Genomic DNA, 20,844 nt, shown 5'->3' with positions numbered 1-20,844 from the left:
TTAAAATAATAGTTATTTTAAAAATTGATTGTGAAAGAACAGTTATCTGAGGATTCAAGATACTGCTGAATAAAGTGCTGTCTGTGGAATCATTCCAGTATTAGTGAGACTGTCTGCTCAAGATAACTATAGCAAGATAAAAAAAAAACAAGACTCCACAAGTATTCTTGGCTGGAAAAGACCTTTAGCATAACATCTTACTCATTATCTACTTGGAAGGTAGAATGGTAGAATCAAATTACACATTAAAAAAAAATACACATTAAAAAACATAGAGGACACCTGCGGTTTTGCCTGCCTGGACTCTCTCCTCTCTGTGCCCCCACCACCCCACCTTTCTTGGGCTGTATGATTTGATAGGGCTGACCCGATTCCACTGCTGTGATGGCCAAAGTATTCTATACCTACTCATCCCCCACACTCACCAAAAACACAACCTAGTTCAGGGCTAGAGACATGATCTAAGCCAGGCCAAGGGGAGGAGTTCGAGAGTCTTCTGCTGGAGCTATGAATTTTATTTTCCAATGAGTTGGGTAAATCAAACGGGTAAGTCAAAGCTGTTGGTAGCCATCTTTATCCCAACTGGGGAGAACTGACCTTGGAACAAAGCTAGCTTCAGCCCAATTTCTGGTAAGTGCTTGAGTACCTGAATCTGGTCATGAGTGAAGTTACACTAGCTCCTGGACTTTTTATTTACGTAAATCAATAAATTTTCCCCACTTTATTTAAGCCATTTGTGTTTACTTTTTGTAATTTGCATCCAAAAGTGTCTTGACTTCACAGAAACAATAGGTTCTGACAAAAACAAATATTTTCCAGAGTTAATCAGATGTATAATGGCTATTCATTTCATCAGCTCCTATGCTAAGGGTTTAACAAACATTATCTCATTTAATCACTGTATGAAAGTCATCAATAATAAAAAAAATTTAAACTAAAAATTAAAGAAAAATGCCAGAGCACACTCATTCACTCTGGAAAGATGTATCAAATGCAAAAATCAATATGAACTAGGACTGCAGAAATAGGAATAAGAGAAAAAAAGACTTGAGTTTTTTTCACTCTACACACATCTAAATTGTTTGATTTTTCAAAAAATAAGAATACTACTTCTGGAAGTAAAACATGCATAAAAGAGTTAAAAACAGTATCCTTGAAAACTTACTTCATAGTATTCATATTCATCGAGGTTAAATGAGTTGAAATTAAGGAAGCCATACTGCATTGCCTAAAATCCAAAGGAAAGCTTTTAATAACAAAGATGCAAATAAGGAAACAGTTTCCAATCCAATTTCTTAACAGTAAGTATCAGGAGGCACCTCAGAAAAACATTCTTATATTTAGATTATGTTCCATTGAGTAGTTTTCAAAGGAGGTGGGCTATGTCTTTTAAATGCTTCCATTATCAGGAAAATTAGTTATAACAATATTTATTTTAATGAAATTTTATTTTTTATTTTCCTTCATCAGTCATCCTATCCATGCAACATCTAAATAATCAAGCCTTCAAAGTAATCCTACTAGTTTATTAGATCAACATCATTCAGGCTTCAAATATAATGCATAACCCAATGGTTGCTAAATAAATAATATAAAGGAAAGAAACCATGTTTATATGGTTTATATCAAACAAATCCCACACATTTCATAAACATCTTCACTTTCAAATTCTGAACAGTCTTGAATTAAAAGATTAATGTTCCCTATACTAAAGACAGCCCAGAGATCAACACTAAAATGCTAAATTTTGAGGGGAAAAACCCTTGTTTCAATAAGGAAAAATATATGAATTTTCTCTTCTACTCTGTAGCCTCACTCTGAGTTGCAATGGGCAGAGCACCATGCTAAGCAAAATAAGCACAATATCTATTTTCTGAGACAAGGACAAGCTGGCAGCCTCTGACAACCGTTCTCCCAGCTTACTGAGCCAGACAGTATGTAAGCAACAATTCTGGATCAAGAAGGTATTCTTGGTTCAAAAGGGGTGATTCTGCAAACGCAGTGTGCAAAATGTAAACTACTGAAATATGAATGAGAAATAAGAAGGCTATAACACCAAACAAAAAAACCCCTCATTTTATAAAATATAGTGGCTTAAGTCCTAACTCCAAGACCAAATCCACGATGAATTTTATTTCTTTGAATTTGGAGTACCCAATATATGTCATATTTGGACTAGAATGATACATAATAATACAACAACAGAGTGACACAATAAAATAACAGAATGATACCATAAAATGTATCAGTTTGCAGGGAATTTCTATTATTTGAATTTCATAAGGAGACCCTATTAGAAGTAGCACTTAAAAAAAAACTACTAAAATCAAGACATAATTATTGATACATTTATAAAAATTTCAAATACACAATAATATTCAAAATCAGTCACAAACAGAAAATGTTTAAATGTAAAATCAGAAGCTGTTGTCTCTTGAATAAAATTAAATGTAGCATGAAAAAAGCAATCTTTGATCTGTAGTTATAGCTAATTAAACTTTGGATATAACATCTGATAAAAACAAAGCCAATGTTATAGTAGACCATCTCCAAGGCTCTCATAAGTGTTTCTTCCTCTTCTTTTCTTTCTTTTTTTTTTAAAGGTGCTGGGAGCAGAGAGAAGGGAGCCCTAGGATCAAGGACAAGTATGCCTGGCTACATCAGCAGTTCCCTGGGGTCCATCTGGCAAGGACTGTAACTGTAACTAGAAGGGGTCATCTATACCTACTGTCTCCCCATCTCCTGATCACCTCCTCTGCCCATGACCTGCCTAAACTGTGGACTCATGGAGCTGTCTCAGAGCCTGCAGCAACTACCTCCATCAGCTCCATTCACCACAGAGCTGCTGGACTCAGTCCCAAAATTAAGGTCCATCCTCATTGCCTTATATAGGAACAAAGATATAATAATTAATCTCTGAAGTTGTATACTAATTAAGTCTCTCAGTTTAACCCCTAAAATTTCTGTCAAAATTCTCAGAAAGCCACCATGTTCCATTATACAAGAAAGTAAACCTGGGTTCCTTGTGCCTCTGAAAATACAAGTCACACAAACTTGAGATGTTTTCGAAGGCTTATTTGATCCAAGGGCTACTGACTGACAATTCTAGTTTCTTGCACGGCCCTGATGTTCAAGAAGTATACCTAAGGGAGTGAGTGTTATAACCAGGGTCTGCTGCATCCCATGACTCCAGGGGACCCTGTTTATTTAGAATGTGGTATGACGGTTGTCCCCTGGAGTCAAAGACAGCAAGTAGCCCTGGTTATAAAACACAGGAGTTATTTTTAAATAGCTTTGACAAAGCAGTAGTGACCTATACTTAGTATTATATAAAACCTAGTAACAAACTAATGGGCTACTCAAATACTTCTGTTGAACTAGAAATTGAATGCTTGAAGATACAAAAACAAAGTATTTGACAGTTACTGTGTTATAGAAATGTCTGTTGTAAACAGAATTGATGGGAATCAGACCCATAAAATACATAAATCAAAGAGAACTTAGAAACCAGTAACCTATTTACTTCTTGTTTTTCTTTGAAATCATAACACATTCAAAACCAATTCTGAATTTAGAACCTAATTACAAAACTGTTTCTTATTGTTCCCTGTGCTCAAGTGGCTTTTCCCCCAACTCATGCACAGAAGCACTCAGATTCAGAATAATCTGTTTTCTAGTTTAGTGTCATTCTAATGTTGGCAGGGAAACGGGATACCTCTCACATCATATACATCTTGGAAGATCTTTGGGGAAGAAGGCCTGTCTTCCTTGCACTGTACTTAAGTTCTCCAGCACAACACTGGGTGTATCCTACGAGTCACTTACCTTCTTTACTGCATAAAAACAGTCAAGAAGTGTAATGTAGAAATTGCAACTCCCATAGGCAGCATCTCTGAAATTCCAAAAGTATTGAAATACATAGCTCAGTTAATTTAATTTTCTGCTGTACACTTATCTCAAGACAAAGTTGATTAGAATTTAAAATCAAACACATACTCAGGATCAGTCTCAAAAAAAACACAAAGGATTCTTGCCTTTTGGTTTTTAAACAAAGGATAAGTCACTGTTAGACAGTTCATTGTAATTTCTACCTATTCCAGTAGATACTGTTTGATAGATGTGGATCAATAATGACCACACCTTAAATTTCAAATGATCTGTCTAGACTGTTTTTGGCTTTAATAGTTGAGCTTCAAAAGTTCCTTCCTGAGTTCAACTTCTCAGTAGTATGTACTCCTCCCCTCAAAAGGGAAAGGCATTTGATCTTTTTCTTCCAACTGGAGAATACTGTGTCAAACTGCTGGCAGGAAAGACTGCTCTTTGATTCTGTATATGCACGTTGTGTGCGCATGTGTGTGTGTGTTTATCTCCATCCACGTAGCAAAAAAAATTTGGAAAGCAAGATAATATTTGAAATAATAGGCGCAAGCTAAAAAGCATTTTGCTCCTCTCATTATGCTCTTATACTTTTTAAAAATTTAACTGGACAACTTCTTTCTGGTTCTTAAAGGACAACAGTACCAATAAAACCACAGAAACTAAGGAGTCAACTACTGTTAGGAGAATCACTCTACATTGGAGAAATTAAGCTTAAAATTAAGTTAGACAGCCCCCCCGCAACACTGCATCAACACCTGTTAGTAATCTTACTACAAATGTCTTATGTCAGTTAAGATTTTGTCCAGAAAAATAAGGTACTCCTCCATTCCCACCTGCTTCTCCTTTTTGGCTAACTTGAGTCATTTCATTACAAAGTGAAAATTTTAAGAATTAGGCAAGATAAAAATGAATTTTATTATGATCATTCTAGGCATGCCAAGCAACTGTGCCTATCAGAATGGTACTCATTTGGTCCCTATGTGGAACCAGGCTGCTACTGGAGCCATAATTAATTGCCTGCCGTGGTTGGGCTTTCACATTGTAATTCACTTACCTGAAAAATTAAGGCACGTTAAAAAATGTTTAGTTCTTGTACAAACTTTAAGAATATAGATTATTATAGCAACATTAACATCAAAGAAAAGGGCATCCTTTTTAGCTAAGACACTTTTAGACATTACTGTCTGAATTGGTTAGATTTACTTTGGTATATGTTAGGCTTCATGAGGACTGGACGCAAGGCCTTACAACGTGCCATTTTTGTTCTGTAAGCTTTTGAATTTAAATGCTGCTCTTCCAAAAGCTAGGAAAGGTCTCAATGCAACCGAGAAAATGATTTTGACCAATAGCTTACTGGCAATATTCAGGAAGGAGAAAAATAAAATGACCTGCAGCATTAGTTCTCAGAATATACTCCCTGGGCAAGAAGCACCAACATGCACCCCACTTGCTGGGTGGGGCTGGGTCCTCCAGGTTCTTGTGATATACGTTCAAGTTTAAGAACCACTGACTTACAGGATCAACACAAATAATGTTTGGTACAAGTAATTGTTTCATGGAATAAGGAATGTTTCTAAGATAAAGAAGCTAAGGTAGGAAAATGAAGTAGTTTAGTCTAAATCAAAATGATCAGTGGAAAGGCGATGAACTCTCAAATTGCATCCCAATGTTTTTCACCATGTCTCCTCAGTTAGCTATGATTATTATCTTCTTAACCTACGATAATTCTTTTCCAATCAAGTTAAAGGCATGTTGATTCAGTTTTTGTGACAACTTGATGCACTTATTCAATGCATAACTTTGAATAAACCTACTGTGGGCCAAGCCCTGCCCTAGTCAAGCTTTGATCTGAGCTTGGATAAAGTTCTGCCACATTATCTGAAGAGACAAGACTCTTTCTTTATTCACTCATGTTTATTTCGTTAACACCTCCAACTTTAAACACATCCACACCTCCTTCCTCTCACCCTAGCAATCAGACTTCTTCAAAATGGTAAACTAGCACTATGAATCTGGATATAAGCCTTTGTGAGGGGGAAAACCTTGTCACAGATCATTTAACAAACTTGGAAAAGCAGATGAGAATCAATAAAGGAATATTGCTTAGAAACTGCAAAACAATGTCAAATACTAGTTTAAAAAATAACAGTTTTCAGAGCAGCTTGCATTCATAACAGCCTAAAACTACAAATAACCCAAGCATCCATCAAAAGGATAATGGACAAACAAACTGTGGTATATTCATAGAATGGAGTGCTACAAAAGCAATAAAAATAAGACAAACTATTGATACTAACACCTGCCATCATATGGATAAATCTCACAGACATTATATATTTAAAACACTAGATCCCAGCTCTCCAAAAATGTATACTGTATGATTCCATTTATATGACATTAAAAGATAAGAAAAACTTTTAGAAAGGGGGCAGAAGAGAATCTTCACGGGGGCTGACAATTTTCTGTATCTTGAACTGGATGGTAGTTACATGTAAATATGTAGGAGTTTATTGTTCTGTCCACGTAGGAGTTAGAGTTTTTAATTGTGTCTAAGTTATACATGGTTTTTAAAAGGAAAAAAACATGAATGTTTAACAAATGTTATCTAAGGATCAGGCACCAAGTGTTTCATAAGCAGGATGCTACTTAATCCTCACACCTCATTAGGGTGATCCTACTATCATTCCCACTTATAGACTAAGAGACCAAGGCTCACATTTGTAAAGAACCACGGAGATATTAGTGGCAGAACGGAGAGTCAAACTCCCATCTGTCTGATGTCAATAGCCAAGCTATTAGCAGCTCTGCAATACTACCTCTCAAGAAAATAAAGAACAGAGCCCTCCCCACTAAAAAACCCAAAAAAACACACACAAAAAAAACCAATTAAGAAGCAAGGAGTATTATAGGTAATACCAAAGAACAGAAGTATATGCTCTTCATATAACAATGATCCAAAAGTATTAAGAAAATGTTTAACTATATTTTATACTTTTTTTTCAGGTAGACAGGTAGAGAAATATCTAATATAACTCATTAAGAAATCATATATAAACATTTTTTTAAACTCAGTGGTTGAAGTATTATATGTAACTTAAATTACATCTAATTAAATATTGCTATGAGCCTAAAAGCAGTTATTAAAGACAAGTGAACACTATTCTTGCACAATCCCTTGTTAGCAGTTATATTTATTCTATGCTCTTGAATTGGCAAAGATAAAAGACTATAGTGTAATTTCTGTCAAAATATTATCAGGTTTTATTAATCCTGATTTGCCTACTTTCTGTTTTTTGGGTTTTTTAAAATATTTATTTATTTATTTGGCTGTGCCCGGTCTTAGTTGTAGCACGTGGGATCCTTGTTGCGGCGGGCAGGATCTTTAGTTGTGGCATACAGGATCTTTTAGTTGCGGCATGCAGGATCTAGTTTCCTGACCAGGGATTGAACCTGGGCCCCCTGCATTGGGAGTGTGGAGTCTTCACCACTGTACCACCAGGGAACCACTGGACCACCCGCCTACTCTCAATAAGTAAGTTCTTCAGAACAGTAAAATGTGGTGAAGCACAGATTTTTAAATCTGTCAAAGGCTGATACTTTTGTAAAATACAATAATATTTGTACTATTACATACCCACAATAATGCAATAATCTTATTTTGTAAGTAAAAATGAATTATTACAAAAATGGAAGGAAAAAAACACATAAATACAAGCTTAAATTCTTCTATTATTTGATTCCACAGACATAAAAATAGTCTATTAAATTGCTAAAAAGTCTGTAAAATCTTACTCGCAATTCCTGTACTTATCACAAGCTGGTAACAAAAAGTTCACAGACTGGCACTAGTTCACAGGCCACACTTGGAGAATCATTAAATGTCTGGCATATATGACTAAAGAGATTCAAATTTCACAAACCTGAACTGCTTCTAGCTAAGTCCTGTTTTTTAGAGAATTAATGATTTTTGTTCCTGGAACCAGAAGCAACTAACTACATTTTTCAGTGCCAAACTTTAAGAATTTAAACATGAGTACAGAAGTAAACAACATTTATTCTATTTTTGATCCCTGTATTTAAATTAACACAAAACTTCTCTTATATTAACAATGCTTCATGGATCCTTACTTAGATTATGTGAAATGTGTAAGCTTATCCCTGTTTCAGGACCTTGCGTTATAAAATTTAAGAATGGCACTATTATAAAGGATTACTATTATAAAAGAAGAGTTCTGTAGAACAAAATTATCACTACAGCAATGTGCCTATGACTCAGGGACCACAAACACAATCACTTCTTCTGAAGGAAGTATACGGTTGCTGTTATAAGTTGAGAAGAAAAATGGAGCACTCTCCAGTTTAGAAAATAACCTTCATCCCTTCCTACCCACCAAAAAGAATACTTAAGATGATCTCTGAGCTAGGAAGAAAGGCAGAGTGATACAGCGTCCAAAGCAATTCTTCTAATTGGCTAAATCACTAATATACATGCAGTCTTTAGTGCAATATACAACTGAACTCTGCAGACTATCCTAACAAAAATCTCTAATTCATGGAGTAAATCCATGGACAGTCCTACAGAGTTATTTAAGAAGGAGACAGATTCTGCATAAGGTTAGGGGCACTCACCCCAAAACTTGTCCACGATTAAGTCAGGTTCATAACCTCCCCTTTAAAGGCAAGCCCACGTCTTCAAAATCAGGCATTTGAGGTATATGCAACAATTCTAAAACTATTAACTAATTTGCAGGCGGAAGAATGCTGCAATATTTGAAATTCTCAATACAGTATGCAATGAGTAAAATCATTTCACACACTTATTATACTTAAGCACCATACAAGTATTTAATTTTACAGCTAAGTCAAGTGTTTTGATAAACAGGAAGAGCAACTTTTAGAACTTCATTTGATTTTTAAAAAAAGAAAAAAAAAACACAAGTTTTTGAGTTTTTTTTTTTTCAAAATATCTTCAACACAATCACCTGGTAACTTTGACATAAGGATGAGGATGTCATTAACTTATATAAAGACATTACTTATCTACCACCTCTATGACACAGCCGTTTTGGTTTTTCAAGTAGTGGTGCTATATTAGCAACCTCACCCACTATTTCTGCTGGCTGTGTCCCTAGGAAAAGGGGGTTCGTTTCTGCCCCAGAAGTAACTCCTGATTATTGGGAAAAACTTATTTCTTAACTCCTCAGGACCAAAACTCCGCAGTACGGGAAAACGGTAGTTTTGCATACTATAACTCCAGGATTCTCATCTGATTACAAAGCACCGTTTCCATCAGTGAGAGTGGTTCTGACTTCTCATGTCGGAGCAATTCACCACCACTACCACTAGCACCACTACAGACATCTGGCAATGTCTGGAGACATTTTTGGCTTTCACAATTAATTTTCTGGGGTGAAGGTGTTACTGACATCTAGTGGGCAGAGGCCAGTGATGCTGTCAAACATCCTGCAGTACACAGGACAACCACCCCCCAACAAAATGTCAATAGCATCACTGTTGAGTAACCTAGATCTATGGTGTTATTTGCACCCACCTCAAAATAACTATTTATGAGGTCTTTTTTCAGAAACAACTACACCAAGATATTTCTGGCAAGGGCCTGATTAAATGAATCTACCATAACATTCTTATATTTACCTGAAAGGAATATAGGATGTATCTCCAAACATTAATATTCTATATGCTTCTTCTGGAGTTTTCCCCAAATATATAACCTACATTTGAAGAGAGAAGAAAAAGGCAATTTACTTCTAAATAAAGATATAGTACTGTCACTGAGAAGTAAGCTTTGTACAGTCTTTAGCCAATCAACTGAGCCTGATTCTCTAGCCTTCCCAAGGATCCTATGAGTTGCCCACTACCCAGTCAGTGAATTCCCCTTTTGTTTAAATCTGCTGTCACAGCTGGTTTCTGCTGCTTGCAGAGCCCTGACCAACAACTTTTTACAACAGCCTTTTGTGGTAAGAAGTAGAGCATTTCAAGAACAGATTTTCTAAATCAAGATATTAGACTGAGCACATGCTTTGACTTCATGTCCTTTCTAAAGATACACCGAAATGATAGTAAAGAAGTGTGTGGGAGATGGGGATAGGGGATGGACTGGGACTGGGACTGGGACTGGGGGGAGGATGAGAGCAACATAGAATCAGGACAAATATTTTTATTAACTCCATCCATTTAGATTTAACAACGTACAATATTGTACGGGTTTCCTATAAAACTTCATTTGTTTACTATTGTCATTTGCTTCTTTTATCTTCAGAACTACGTTATGCTTCCATTTTTATCTGGTAGAATACTTCAAGTGGATTCTTCAGCATTTGAGGTCCACAGTTGGTGGACCTTTTTGTATTTCCAAAGTATCTTGTTTTCTGCCCTGACACTGGACTATGTATATGGTTTCAGGTCTGCAGTCCTTTTCTCTCAACAGTTCATAGATGTTGTTCCACTGTCTTCTCATTTCCAGTACTGCAGAAGTATTTTACTGGTCTCATTCTTTTCTCCCCCTCCTCTTCCTCACAAGCAACCTGTTCTAGAAACTTGGAGCTTGAGAATGTCCACTGGCATCCCTCTAAATAAGTCATCCCCCTAAATAAGTCATCCCCCAGCCCCCATTAAGTTTGCCTCGGACTTTCTGACCCTCACTCTATCCAAAGGCACATCTTTTTCCAACTCAGAATCTTCTTCTGGCAGGACATTTTCCACCCATACATGGAGGCAAGGGGTGAGAGAGGCCACAAGCATTAGATTTGGCACACATATTATTACTCAAATTCAATTCAATTCTTAAGCTTACTTTGGGAGAAAATATACTTTAAATTTTGACCAGTAAAAATAAATAACTAAAAATTTTAATTACAAACTTTTTATCTCCATTACTTAAATTTATATAAATGAGCTGTTTCTTCAACAAAATTCTGAAGTAAGAACCCATGTCTTACGTTTCATTGTAACTCCAGATTCATATTGGGTTGGCCAAAAAGTTCATTGAGCTTTTCCATCCCATCTTACAGAACAACCAAATGAACTTTTTGGCCAACCCAATACCTTTTATATGGACTCAGATTCGATCCTTAATTCATTGAACTTAAATCTACTTATAATAGGAAATTTTAAAATAATTGATAAAAAGTTAATACAAATATATCATTGGATTAAGAAAAATTATAAAAATCAAAGATCCAGCAAGAATCTTTGAAACTTAGAGAAGGATATATCTTAAAACAAGTCAGCTTCCAGACGGCATTTTACCAATTTTGTTTTAAGACTCATAAATGGAAATGTTTACCCTGTTTCTGAAAATGATTTTATCCCATTTACTCTAATAATACAGAACTATAATTAACTATACAGAATCTTCTAACATTTATCTATAGCAGCATACAAACCCACAAAGAACAATCAATCCCAAGAACAAAGGAATGCCTTCTTACCTAGTATCAAACAAATTTTCAAAGTACAATATTACTGACTCAGAGAAGGTTGTAATTTATCATGAATTAACTAATCAAAATCATCTATAATTGCACTCAACATTATATTTATCTATATATTACTTATTTAGATCTTTTAAGGATCAATCTATCAATTGACTTTCTATTGTCTTACTCTTTATTTGGAAATAGAGCATAACAGTTCCTTTAAGAAAAACTAAAAAGTCTTTTAAATCTAGTGCCCCCCTGCCCCGTTCTCTACATTTACTCCTTCTCTTCTAGTCTCCAACCTGCTTCCTTTCTCTTCTAAGACTTAATGAATAACTTTAGGAAAGCCTTTTCATTTCTCCATTCTATTTTAGGTCTTCCTAGCAAGACTCCTCCAAAAAATTTCCTCTAAAAAACAACAACAAAAACACAAAACAAAACCAAATAAAAAAATACCTTGAGGCCAATGAGGGTAAGAATAGGATTTGATTCACTGATGTACGTATATACATACATAACTTAAATAAATTAATTAAATGAAATCCAGAAACCTCATTCAGATTTTCCCTAAATTTCTAATACGAAATTCTCTCAAATTATATAAACTTTTTCTTAAGCACCAGGTGAAAGACAATTCCTCCAACTCAAGATTGCAGTTCCTTGGTTTCTTTAATTACTAAAATTGCAATGGTATTATTTCCTTCTAACTTTCAAAACAGAAATAGTCTCTAATACATTAAATAATTGTGGGTTAGTCTTGGAATACAAGTTCAGTTCAAAGAACCCAAGAAAAATGTAACATTTTTTCCTATGGAGAAACAAAACCTATATTCCTAGTGATGAACTTTTTAAAAACATAACCTTTAAACCCAACTGGGGAATGCTTATACATAGAGATTTTAAGTACAATGTAATAAGTTGAAGGAAATTTACAGATTCAGAATAAGTTTTTTACATAATGCTATGGTCCAAATGTTTCTGTCCCATCCAAAATTCGTATGTTGAAATCCTAACCTCCCAAAAGTGATGGTAGTAGGAGATGGGGCCTTTGGGAGACAGCCATTAGAGTGAAACCCTCGTGATTGGGATTAGTATCTTATAAAAGGGACTCCAGAGAGATCCCTAGGCCCTTCCACCATGTGACAGCCCTCACTGGACCATGCTGTCACCCTGATCTTGGACTCCCAGGCTCCAGAACCGTGAGAGATAAACTTCTGTTGTTTATAAGCCTCTGGTATTTTGTTATAGCAGCCCAAAAGGACTAAGACATATAACAATCAAAGAAATGTTTGCTAACAATCTATAATTCTTAATTTTACACCCACTCATCTTCTCTAGTCAAAAGCCCTTCCCCATTAAAATTATAAATTTGTTACTTGAGAAGAACCCTTAAAATGGCTCCTATATTAGTTCTCAAATTAGTAAACTCTAAATCAATGAGATTTTATGATGCATCAGTGTGATCCCAGCAATTTGGAAGCTATGTGCTTCTCAAATTTTTTTAGTGTATTTTCATGAAAGCCATATATATAGAATGGCCACTCTAATTGCACATTGCTGTCCAAAAATAGAAAACAACAAGAGATGAACAAGAGAGATCCTAAATAGCTGTGGTAGCCAGTTTCCAAGACAGCCCCAACGATGCTCATCTTCTGCTATTTCCACCCTCAATGAATAGGTCACCATTGTGTGAAGAATAGGATACTGCATTAATGGTAGAGTGTGACACCTGAAGCTAGATCACAAGGACGTTGTGGCTTTTGCCTTGCTTTCTTTAGGACTCCTCACTCCAAGAAAATCAGGTTCTTGTTTTGTGAGCGCAGCCCATGTGGCGAGGAACTGAGGCTCCTTGCCAACAACCAGTGCAAACTTGCTGGGCATGTGAATGGGCCATTTGAGCAGTGGACCCTCCAGCCCCAGTCAAGCCTTCAGATGACTGCAGCCCAGCCAGATCCAGAAGCAGACCTCCCCAAGTTAGCCAATCTCAAACACCTTCCCCACAGAAACTGTTTCAGAGAACATTAATTGTTGTTTGAAGTCACTAAGTGTTGGTGTAATCTGTAAGGCAGCAATAGGTAATACAGCAAGTAACACAGTAAAGAGTGAGCAATTGATCATTTCAGTTTGTTGAAAGTAGATAAAGTTTTTAAAAATGTGACAAGTGCAGAGATGTAAAAGTAAGGAAGCCCCGTGGCTTAGGAAACATGAGTAAGGAGAACCTGCTGTCTCTCTCCAGGGTAAGGAATCTCTCTGAAGGAGCAAAAGGCAATCTCACAGGAAAAATAAAATACTGGGATAGAAAATACTTAGGAAGTTGGTAGTGCTTTTCAAAGTCATGACACAAACTTTCTTGGTTTTGTTTTTTGTGGGGTTTTGTTTGTTTTGTTTTTTTGCTGAACAATATTGTAGCCATTAGGATTCCACTGCCCCCATTTAAAAAATTACCATCTGCCTAACCCAGCCCTGTGAAAACTTCTGATCTTGAATTGCTGATCAATGTTTCAAAACCTAGGAGAGCCTCAAGTAGCAATGGATAAATTAGTGGACTGAAACAAAAAGATCACAACTTGATCATGTATAGTTTTAATCTTGACAATTCAGGTCTCAAAATAATAAAGCCCAGTTATTTAGACATGTACTTCTCATTTCTATTCTCCCACAGAACATTTTGAAGTTTAATCTATGTACTTAGAGAAGCCTCTGGTAGAGTTTAAAAAACCAAAACATTGAGGGGGACCTTCAAGATGTTGGACGAGTAAGACATGGAGATCACCTTCCTCTCCACAAATACATCAAAAATACATCTACATATGAAACAACTCCTACAGAACACCTACTGAACACTGGCAGAAGACCTCAGACTTCCCAAAAGGCAAGAAACTCCCCACGTACATGGGTAGGGCAAAAGAAAAAACAGAGACAAAAGAATAGGGACAGGACCTGCACCTCTGGGAGGGAGCTGTGAAGGACGAAAAGTTTCCACACACTAGGAAGCCACTTCACTGGCGGAGACGGGGATGGGCTGGGGGGAAGCTTCGGAGCCTAGAAGGACAGACAGCATAGCAACAGGGGTGCAGAGGGCAAAGCGGAGAGATACCCACACAGAGGATTGGTGCCGACCAGCACTCACCAGCCTGAAGCATGTCTGCTCACCTGCCGGGGCGGGTGGAGGCTGGGAGCTGAGGCTCGGGCTTCAGAGGTCACACCCCAGGGAGAGGACTGGGGTTGGCTGCATGAACACAGCCTGAAGGGGGCTAGTGCGCCACAGCTATCTGGGAGGGAGTCCAGAAGAAAGTCTGGAACTGACTAAGAGGCAAGAGACCATTGCTTTGGGGTGCGCAAGGAGAGGGGATTCCTTCCCTGTCTGCCCACAGTACGCAGGGCACCGCCTAAACGAGCTCCAGAGATGGGCACGAGCCGCAAATATCAGCTCGGACCCCAGAGACGGGCATGAAATGCTAACGCTGCTGCTGAGGCCACCAAGAATCCTGTGTGCAAGCCCCCCCAGCCCACCCTGACCCAGAGCCTGTGCAGCCCGCCACTGCCAGGGTCCTGTGATCCAGGGACAACTTCCCCAGGAGAACACACGGCGCACCTCAGGCTGTTGCAACGTCACTCCGGCCTCTGCCGCCACAGGCTCGCCCTGCATTCCAACTATTAACTACCATACCCCTCCCTCCCCCGGCATGAGTGAGCCAGAGATCCCTAATCAACCGCTGCTTTAATCTGGGCGGGAACAGAAGCCTTAGGGCAACCTACACGCAGACATGGGGCCAAAACCAAAGCCGAACCCCAGGAGCTGCGCGAACAAAGAAGAGAAAGGGAAATTTCTCCATGCAGCCTCAGGAGCAGTGGATTAAATCCCCACAGTCAACTTGATGTACCCTGCATCTGTGGAATACCTGAATAGACAACGAGTCATCCCAAAATTGAGGCGGTGGACTTTGGGTGCAACTGTAGACTTGGGGTATGCTGTCTGCGACTGACTTGTTTCTGATTTATACGTATATATTAGTACAGATTTTAGCGCTTCTTATCATTGGTGGATTTGCTTATTGGTGTGGATGCTCTTTTTTTTTAAATTACTTTTACATTTTTATTTTTTTAATTTTTAAAATTTTCATAATTTTACTTATTTTTAAATTATTTTTTTCTTTCCTTTTTTCTCCCTTTTCTTCTGAGACGTATGGCTGACAAGGTCTTGGTGCTCTGGCCTATGTGTCAGGCCTAAGCCTCTGAGGTGAGAGAGCCAAATTCAGGATACTGGACCACCAGAGACTTCCTGGCCCCACATAATATCAATCAGCGAGAGCTCTCCCAGACAACTCTGTCTCAACGCTAAGACCCAGCTCCATCCAATGGCCAGCAAGCTCCAGTGTTGGACACCCCATGCCAAATAACTAGCAAAACAGGAACACAACCCCATCCATTAGCAGGGAGGCTGCCTAAAATCATACTAAGTACACAGATACCCCCAAACACACCACTGGACACAGCCCTGCCCACCAGAAAGACAACATCCAGCCCCACCCACCAGAATAAAGACACCAGTCCCCTCCACCAGGAAGTCTACACAACCCATTGAACCAACCTCACCAACTGGGGGCAGACACCAAAAACAACAGGAACTACGAACCTGCAGCCTGCAAAAAGGAGACCCCAAACACAGTATGTTAAGCAAATTGAGAACACAGAGAAATATGCAGCAGATGAAGGAGCAACATAAAAACCCACCAGACCAAACAAATGAAGAGGAAATAGGCAGTCTACCTGAAGAAGAATTCAGAGTAATTATAGTAAAGATGATCCAAAATCTTGGAAATACAATGGAGAAAATACAAGAAACGTTTAACAAGGACCTAGAGGAAGTAAAGAGCAAACAAAACGATGAACAACACAATAAATGAAATAAAAATTCTCTAGAAGGAATCAAGAGCAGAATAGCTGAGGCAGAAGAACGGATAAGTGACCTGGAAGATAAAATAGTGAAAATAACTACCGCAGGGCAGAAAAAAGAAAAAAGAATGAAAAGAATTGAGGACAGTCTCACAGACCTCTGGGACAACATTAAATGCACCAACATTCGAATTATAGGGGTCCCAGAAGAAGAGAAAAAGAAAGGGTCTGAGAAAATATTTGAAGAGATTATAGTTGAAAACTTCCCTAACATGGGAAAGGAAATAGTCAATCAAGTCCAGGAGGCACAGAGAGTCCCGTACAGGATAAATCCAAGGAGAAACACGCCAAGACACATATTAAACAAACTATCAAAGATTAAATACAAAGAAAAAATATTAAAAGCAGCAAGGGAAAAGCAACAAATAACATACAAGGGAATCCCCATAAGGTTAACAGCTGATCTTTCAGCAGAAACTCTGCAAGCCAGAAGAGAGTGGCAGGACATATTTAAAGTGATGAGAGGGAAAAACCTATAACCAAGATTACTCTACCCAGCAAGGATCTCATTCAGATTCGAAGGAGAAATTAAAACCTTTACAGACAAGCAAAAGCTAAGACAATTCAGCACCCCCAAACCAGCTTTACAACAAATGCTAAAGGAACTTCTCTAGGCAGGAAACACAAGAGAAGGAAAAGACCTACAATAACAAACCCAAAACAATTAAGAAAATGGTAATAGGAATATACATATTGATAATTAACTTAAGTGTAAATGGAGTAAATGCTCCAACCAAAAGACACAGACTGGCTGAATGGATACAAAGACAAGACCCATATATATGCTGTCTACAGGAGACCCACTTCAGACCTAGGGATACATACATACTGAAAGAGAGGGGATGGAAAAAGATACTCCATACAAATGGAAATCAAAAGAAAGCTGGAATAGCAATTCTCATATCAGACAAAATAGACTTTAAAATAAAGACTATTACAAGAGACAAAGAAGGACACTACAAAATGATCAAGGGATCAATCCAAGAAGATATAACAACTGTAAATATTTATGCACCCAACATAGGAGCACCTCAATACATAAGGCAAATGCTAACAGCCATAAAAGGGGAAATCGACAGTAACACAATCATAGTAGGGGACATTAACACCCCACTTTCACCAATGGACAGATCATCCAAAATGAAAATAAATAAGGAAACACAAGCTTTAAATGACATATTAGACAAGATGGACTTAAGTGATATTTATAGAACATTCTATCCAAAAACAACAGAATACACTTTCTTCTCAAGTGCTCATGGAACATTCTCCAGGATAGATCATATCTTGGGTCACAAATCAAGCCTTGGTAAATTTAAGAAAACTGAAATTGTATCAAGTATCTTTTCTGACCACAACACTATGAGACTAGATATCAAGTACAGGAAAAACACTGTAAAAAAATACAAACATATGGAGGCTAGACAATATGCTACTAAATAACCAAGAGATCACTGAAGAAATCAAAGAGGAAATCCAAAAATACCTAGAAACAAATGACAATGAAAACATGACAACCCAAAACCTATGGGATGCAGTAAAAGCAGTTCTAAGAGGGAAGTTTATAGCAATACAATCTTACCACAAAAAAAACAAGAAAAATCTCAAATAAACAACCTAATCTTACATGTAAAGCAACTAGAGAAAGAAGAACAAAAAAACCCCCCAAATTTAGCAGAAGGAAATAAATCATAAAAATCAGATCAGAAATAAATGAAAAAGAAATGAAGGAAACAATAGCAAAGATCAATAAAACTAAAAGCCAGTTCTTTGAGAAGGTAAACAAAATTGATTAGCCAGTAGCCAGACTCATCAAGAAAAAAGGGAAGACTCAAATCAACAGAATTGGAAGTGAAAAGGGAGAAGTAACATCTGACACTGCAGAAATACAAAGGATCATGAGAGACTCCTACAAGCAACCATATGCCAATAAAATGGACAAATTCTTAGAAAAGCACAACCTTTAGAAAAGCACAAACTTGTGAGACTGAACCAGGAAGAAATAGAAAATATAAACAGACAAATCACAAGCACTAAAATTGAAACTGTGTTTAAAAATTTTCCAACAAACAAAGCCCAGGACCAGATGGCTTCACAGGTGAATTCTATCAAACATTCAGAGACGAGCTAACACCTATCCTTCTCAAACACTTCCAAAATATAGCAGAGGGAGGATATTCCCAAACTCATTCTACAAGGCCACCATCACCCTGATACCAAAACCAGACAAAGATGTCACAAAAAAAGAAAACTACAGGCCAATATCACTGATGAACACAGATACAAAAATCCTCAACAAAACACTAGCAAACAGAATCCAACAGCACATTAGAAGGATCATACACCATGATCAAGGGGGTTTATCCCAGGAATGCAAGGATTCTTCAATATATGCAAATCAATCAATGTGATGCACCATATTAACATACTGAAGGATAAAAACCATAAAATAATCTCTATAGATGCAGAAAAAGCTTTCGACAAAATTCAACACCCATTTATGATAAAAACCCTCCAGAAAGTAGACATAGAGGGAACTTACCTCAACATAATAAAGGCCATATATGACAAACCCACTGCCAACATTGTTCTCAATGGTGAAAAACTGAAACCATTACCCCTAATATCAGGAACAAGACACAGATGCCCACTCTCACGACTATTCTGGAAGTTTTAGCCACAGCAATCAGAGAAGCAAAAGAAATAAAAGGAATCCAAATCAGAAAAGAAGAAGTAAAACTGTCACTGTTTGCAGATGACATGATATTATACATAGAGAATCCAAAAGATGCTACCAGAAAACTACTAGAGCTATTCAATGAATCTGGTAAAGTAGCAGGATACAAAATCAATGCACAGAAATCTCTTGTGTTCCTATATGTTAATGATGAAAAATCTGAAAGAGAAATTAAGGAAACACTTCCATTTACCACTGAAACAAAAATAATAAAATATCTAGGAATAAACCTACTTAAGGAGACAAAAGACCTGTATGCAGAAAACTATAAGACACTATGAAAGACATTTAATATGACTGAAACAGATGGAGAGATATACCATGTTCTTGGATTGGAAGAATCAATATTGTGAAAATGACTGTACTTCTCAAAGCAAACTACAGATTCAGTGCAATCCCTGTCAAACTACCAATGGCATTTTTCACAGAACTAGAACAAAAAATTTCACAATTTGCATGGAAATACAAAAGACCCCGAATAGCCAAAGCAATCTTGAGAAAGAAAAACAGAGCTGGAGGAATCAGGTTCCCTGACTTCAGACTATACTACAAAGCTACAGTAATCAAGACAGTATGGTGCTGGCACAAAACCAGAAATATAGATTAATGGAACAGGAAAGAAAGCCCAGAGATAAACCCACGCACATATGGTCATCTTATCTTTGATAAAGGAGGCAAGACTATACAATGGAGAAAAGACAGCCTCTTCAATAATTGGTGCTGGGAAAACTGGACAGCTACATGTAAAAGACTGAAATTGGAACACTTCCTAACACAATACACAAAAATAAACTCAAAATGGATTAAAGACCTAAATGTAATAAGGCCAAACACTATAAAACTCTTAGAGGAAAACACAGGCAGAACACTCTATCACATAAATCACAGCAAGATATTTTTTGACCCACCTCCTAGAGAAATGGAAATAAAAACAAAAATAAACATATGGGACCTAATGAAACTTAAAACCTTTGCATAGCTAAAGAAACCATAAGACAAAAAGATGGCCCTCAGAATGGGAGAAAGTATTTGCAAACAAAGCAACTGACAAAGGATTAATCTCCAAAATATATAAACTGCTCATGCAGCTCAATATCAAAAAACCGAACAACCCAATTAAAAAGTGGCCAGAAGACCTAAATAGACATTTCTCCAAAGAAGACGTACGGATGGCCAAGAGGCACATCTATTAAGATGCTCAACATCACTAATCATTAGAAAAATGCAAATTAAAACTACAGTGCGGTATCACCTCACATGGGTCAGAATGGCCATCATCAAAAAATCTACAAACAATAAATGCTGGAGAGGGTGTGGAGAAAAGGGAACCCTCTTGCACTGTTGGTGGGAATGTAAATTGATACAGCCACTATGGAGAACAGTATGGAGGTTCCTTAAAATACTAAAAACAGAACTACCATATGACCCAGCAATCCCACTACTGGGCATAAACCCTGAGAAAACCATAATTCAGATAGAGTCATGTACCACAATGCTCACTGCAGCTCTATTTAAAATAGCCAGGACATGGAAGCAACCTAAGTGTCGTCGACAGATGAATGGCTGAAGAAGATGTGGCACATATATACAATGGAATATTACTCAGACATAAAAAGGAACAAAATTGAATTATTTGTAGTGAGGTGGATGGAGGTAGAGTGCGTCACACAGAGTGAAGTAAGTCAGAAAGAGAAAAATAAATACCGTATGCTAACACATATATATGGAATCTTAAAAAAAAAAAAAGTTCTGATCAACCTAGGGGCAGGACAGGAATAAAGACACAGATATGGAGAATGGACTTGAGGACATGCGGAGGGGGAAGGGTAAGCT

General features: G+C 37.3%; 1 protein-coding gene across 5 annotated transcripts in view; it reads right to left on the bottom strand.

Annotated features, from left to right (window-relative positions):
* Window positions 1-20,844, bottom strand: part of CDC14B (cell division cycle 14B) — a 105,683-nt gene that overhangs the window by 28,144 nt on the left and 56,695 nt on the right. For all 5 annotated transcript variants that reach the window (XM_065878716.1, XM_065878718.1, XM_065878717.1 and 2 more), the window contains exons 5-7: window positions 9,535-9,611; window positions 3,826-3,892; window positions 1,166-1,228 (exon numbers count right to left, since the gene is read on the bottom strand). In XM_065878716.1, the coding sequence (XP_065734788.1) occupies window positions 1,166-1,228; window positions 3,826-3,892; window positions 9,535-9,611 (207 nt within the window). The remainder of the gene's footprint in view (window positions 1-1,165; window positions 1,229-3,825; window positions 3,893-9,534; window positions 9,612-20,844) is intronic.

This window comes from Phocoena phocoena, chromosome 6 (assembly GCF_963924675.1).
Source record: "Phocoena phocoena chromosome 6, mPhoPho1.1, whole genome shotgun sequence".
Taxonomy (NCBI): domain Eukaryota; kingdom Metazoa; phylum Chordata; class Mammalia; order Artiodactyla; family Phocoenidae; genus Phocoena; species Phocoena phocoena.
Note: the sequence above shows the minus strand (reverse complement) of the source record. Positions and strands in the feature narration are given on the sequence as shown.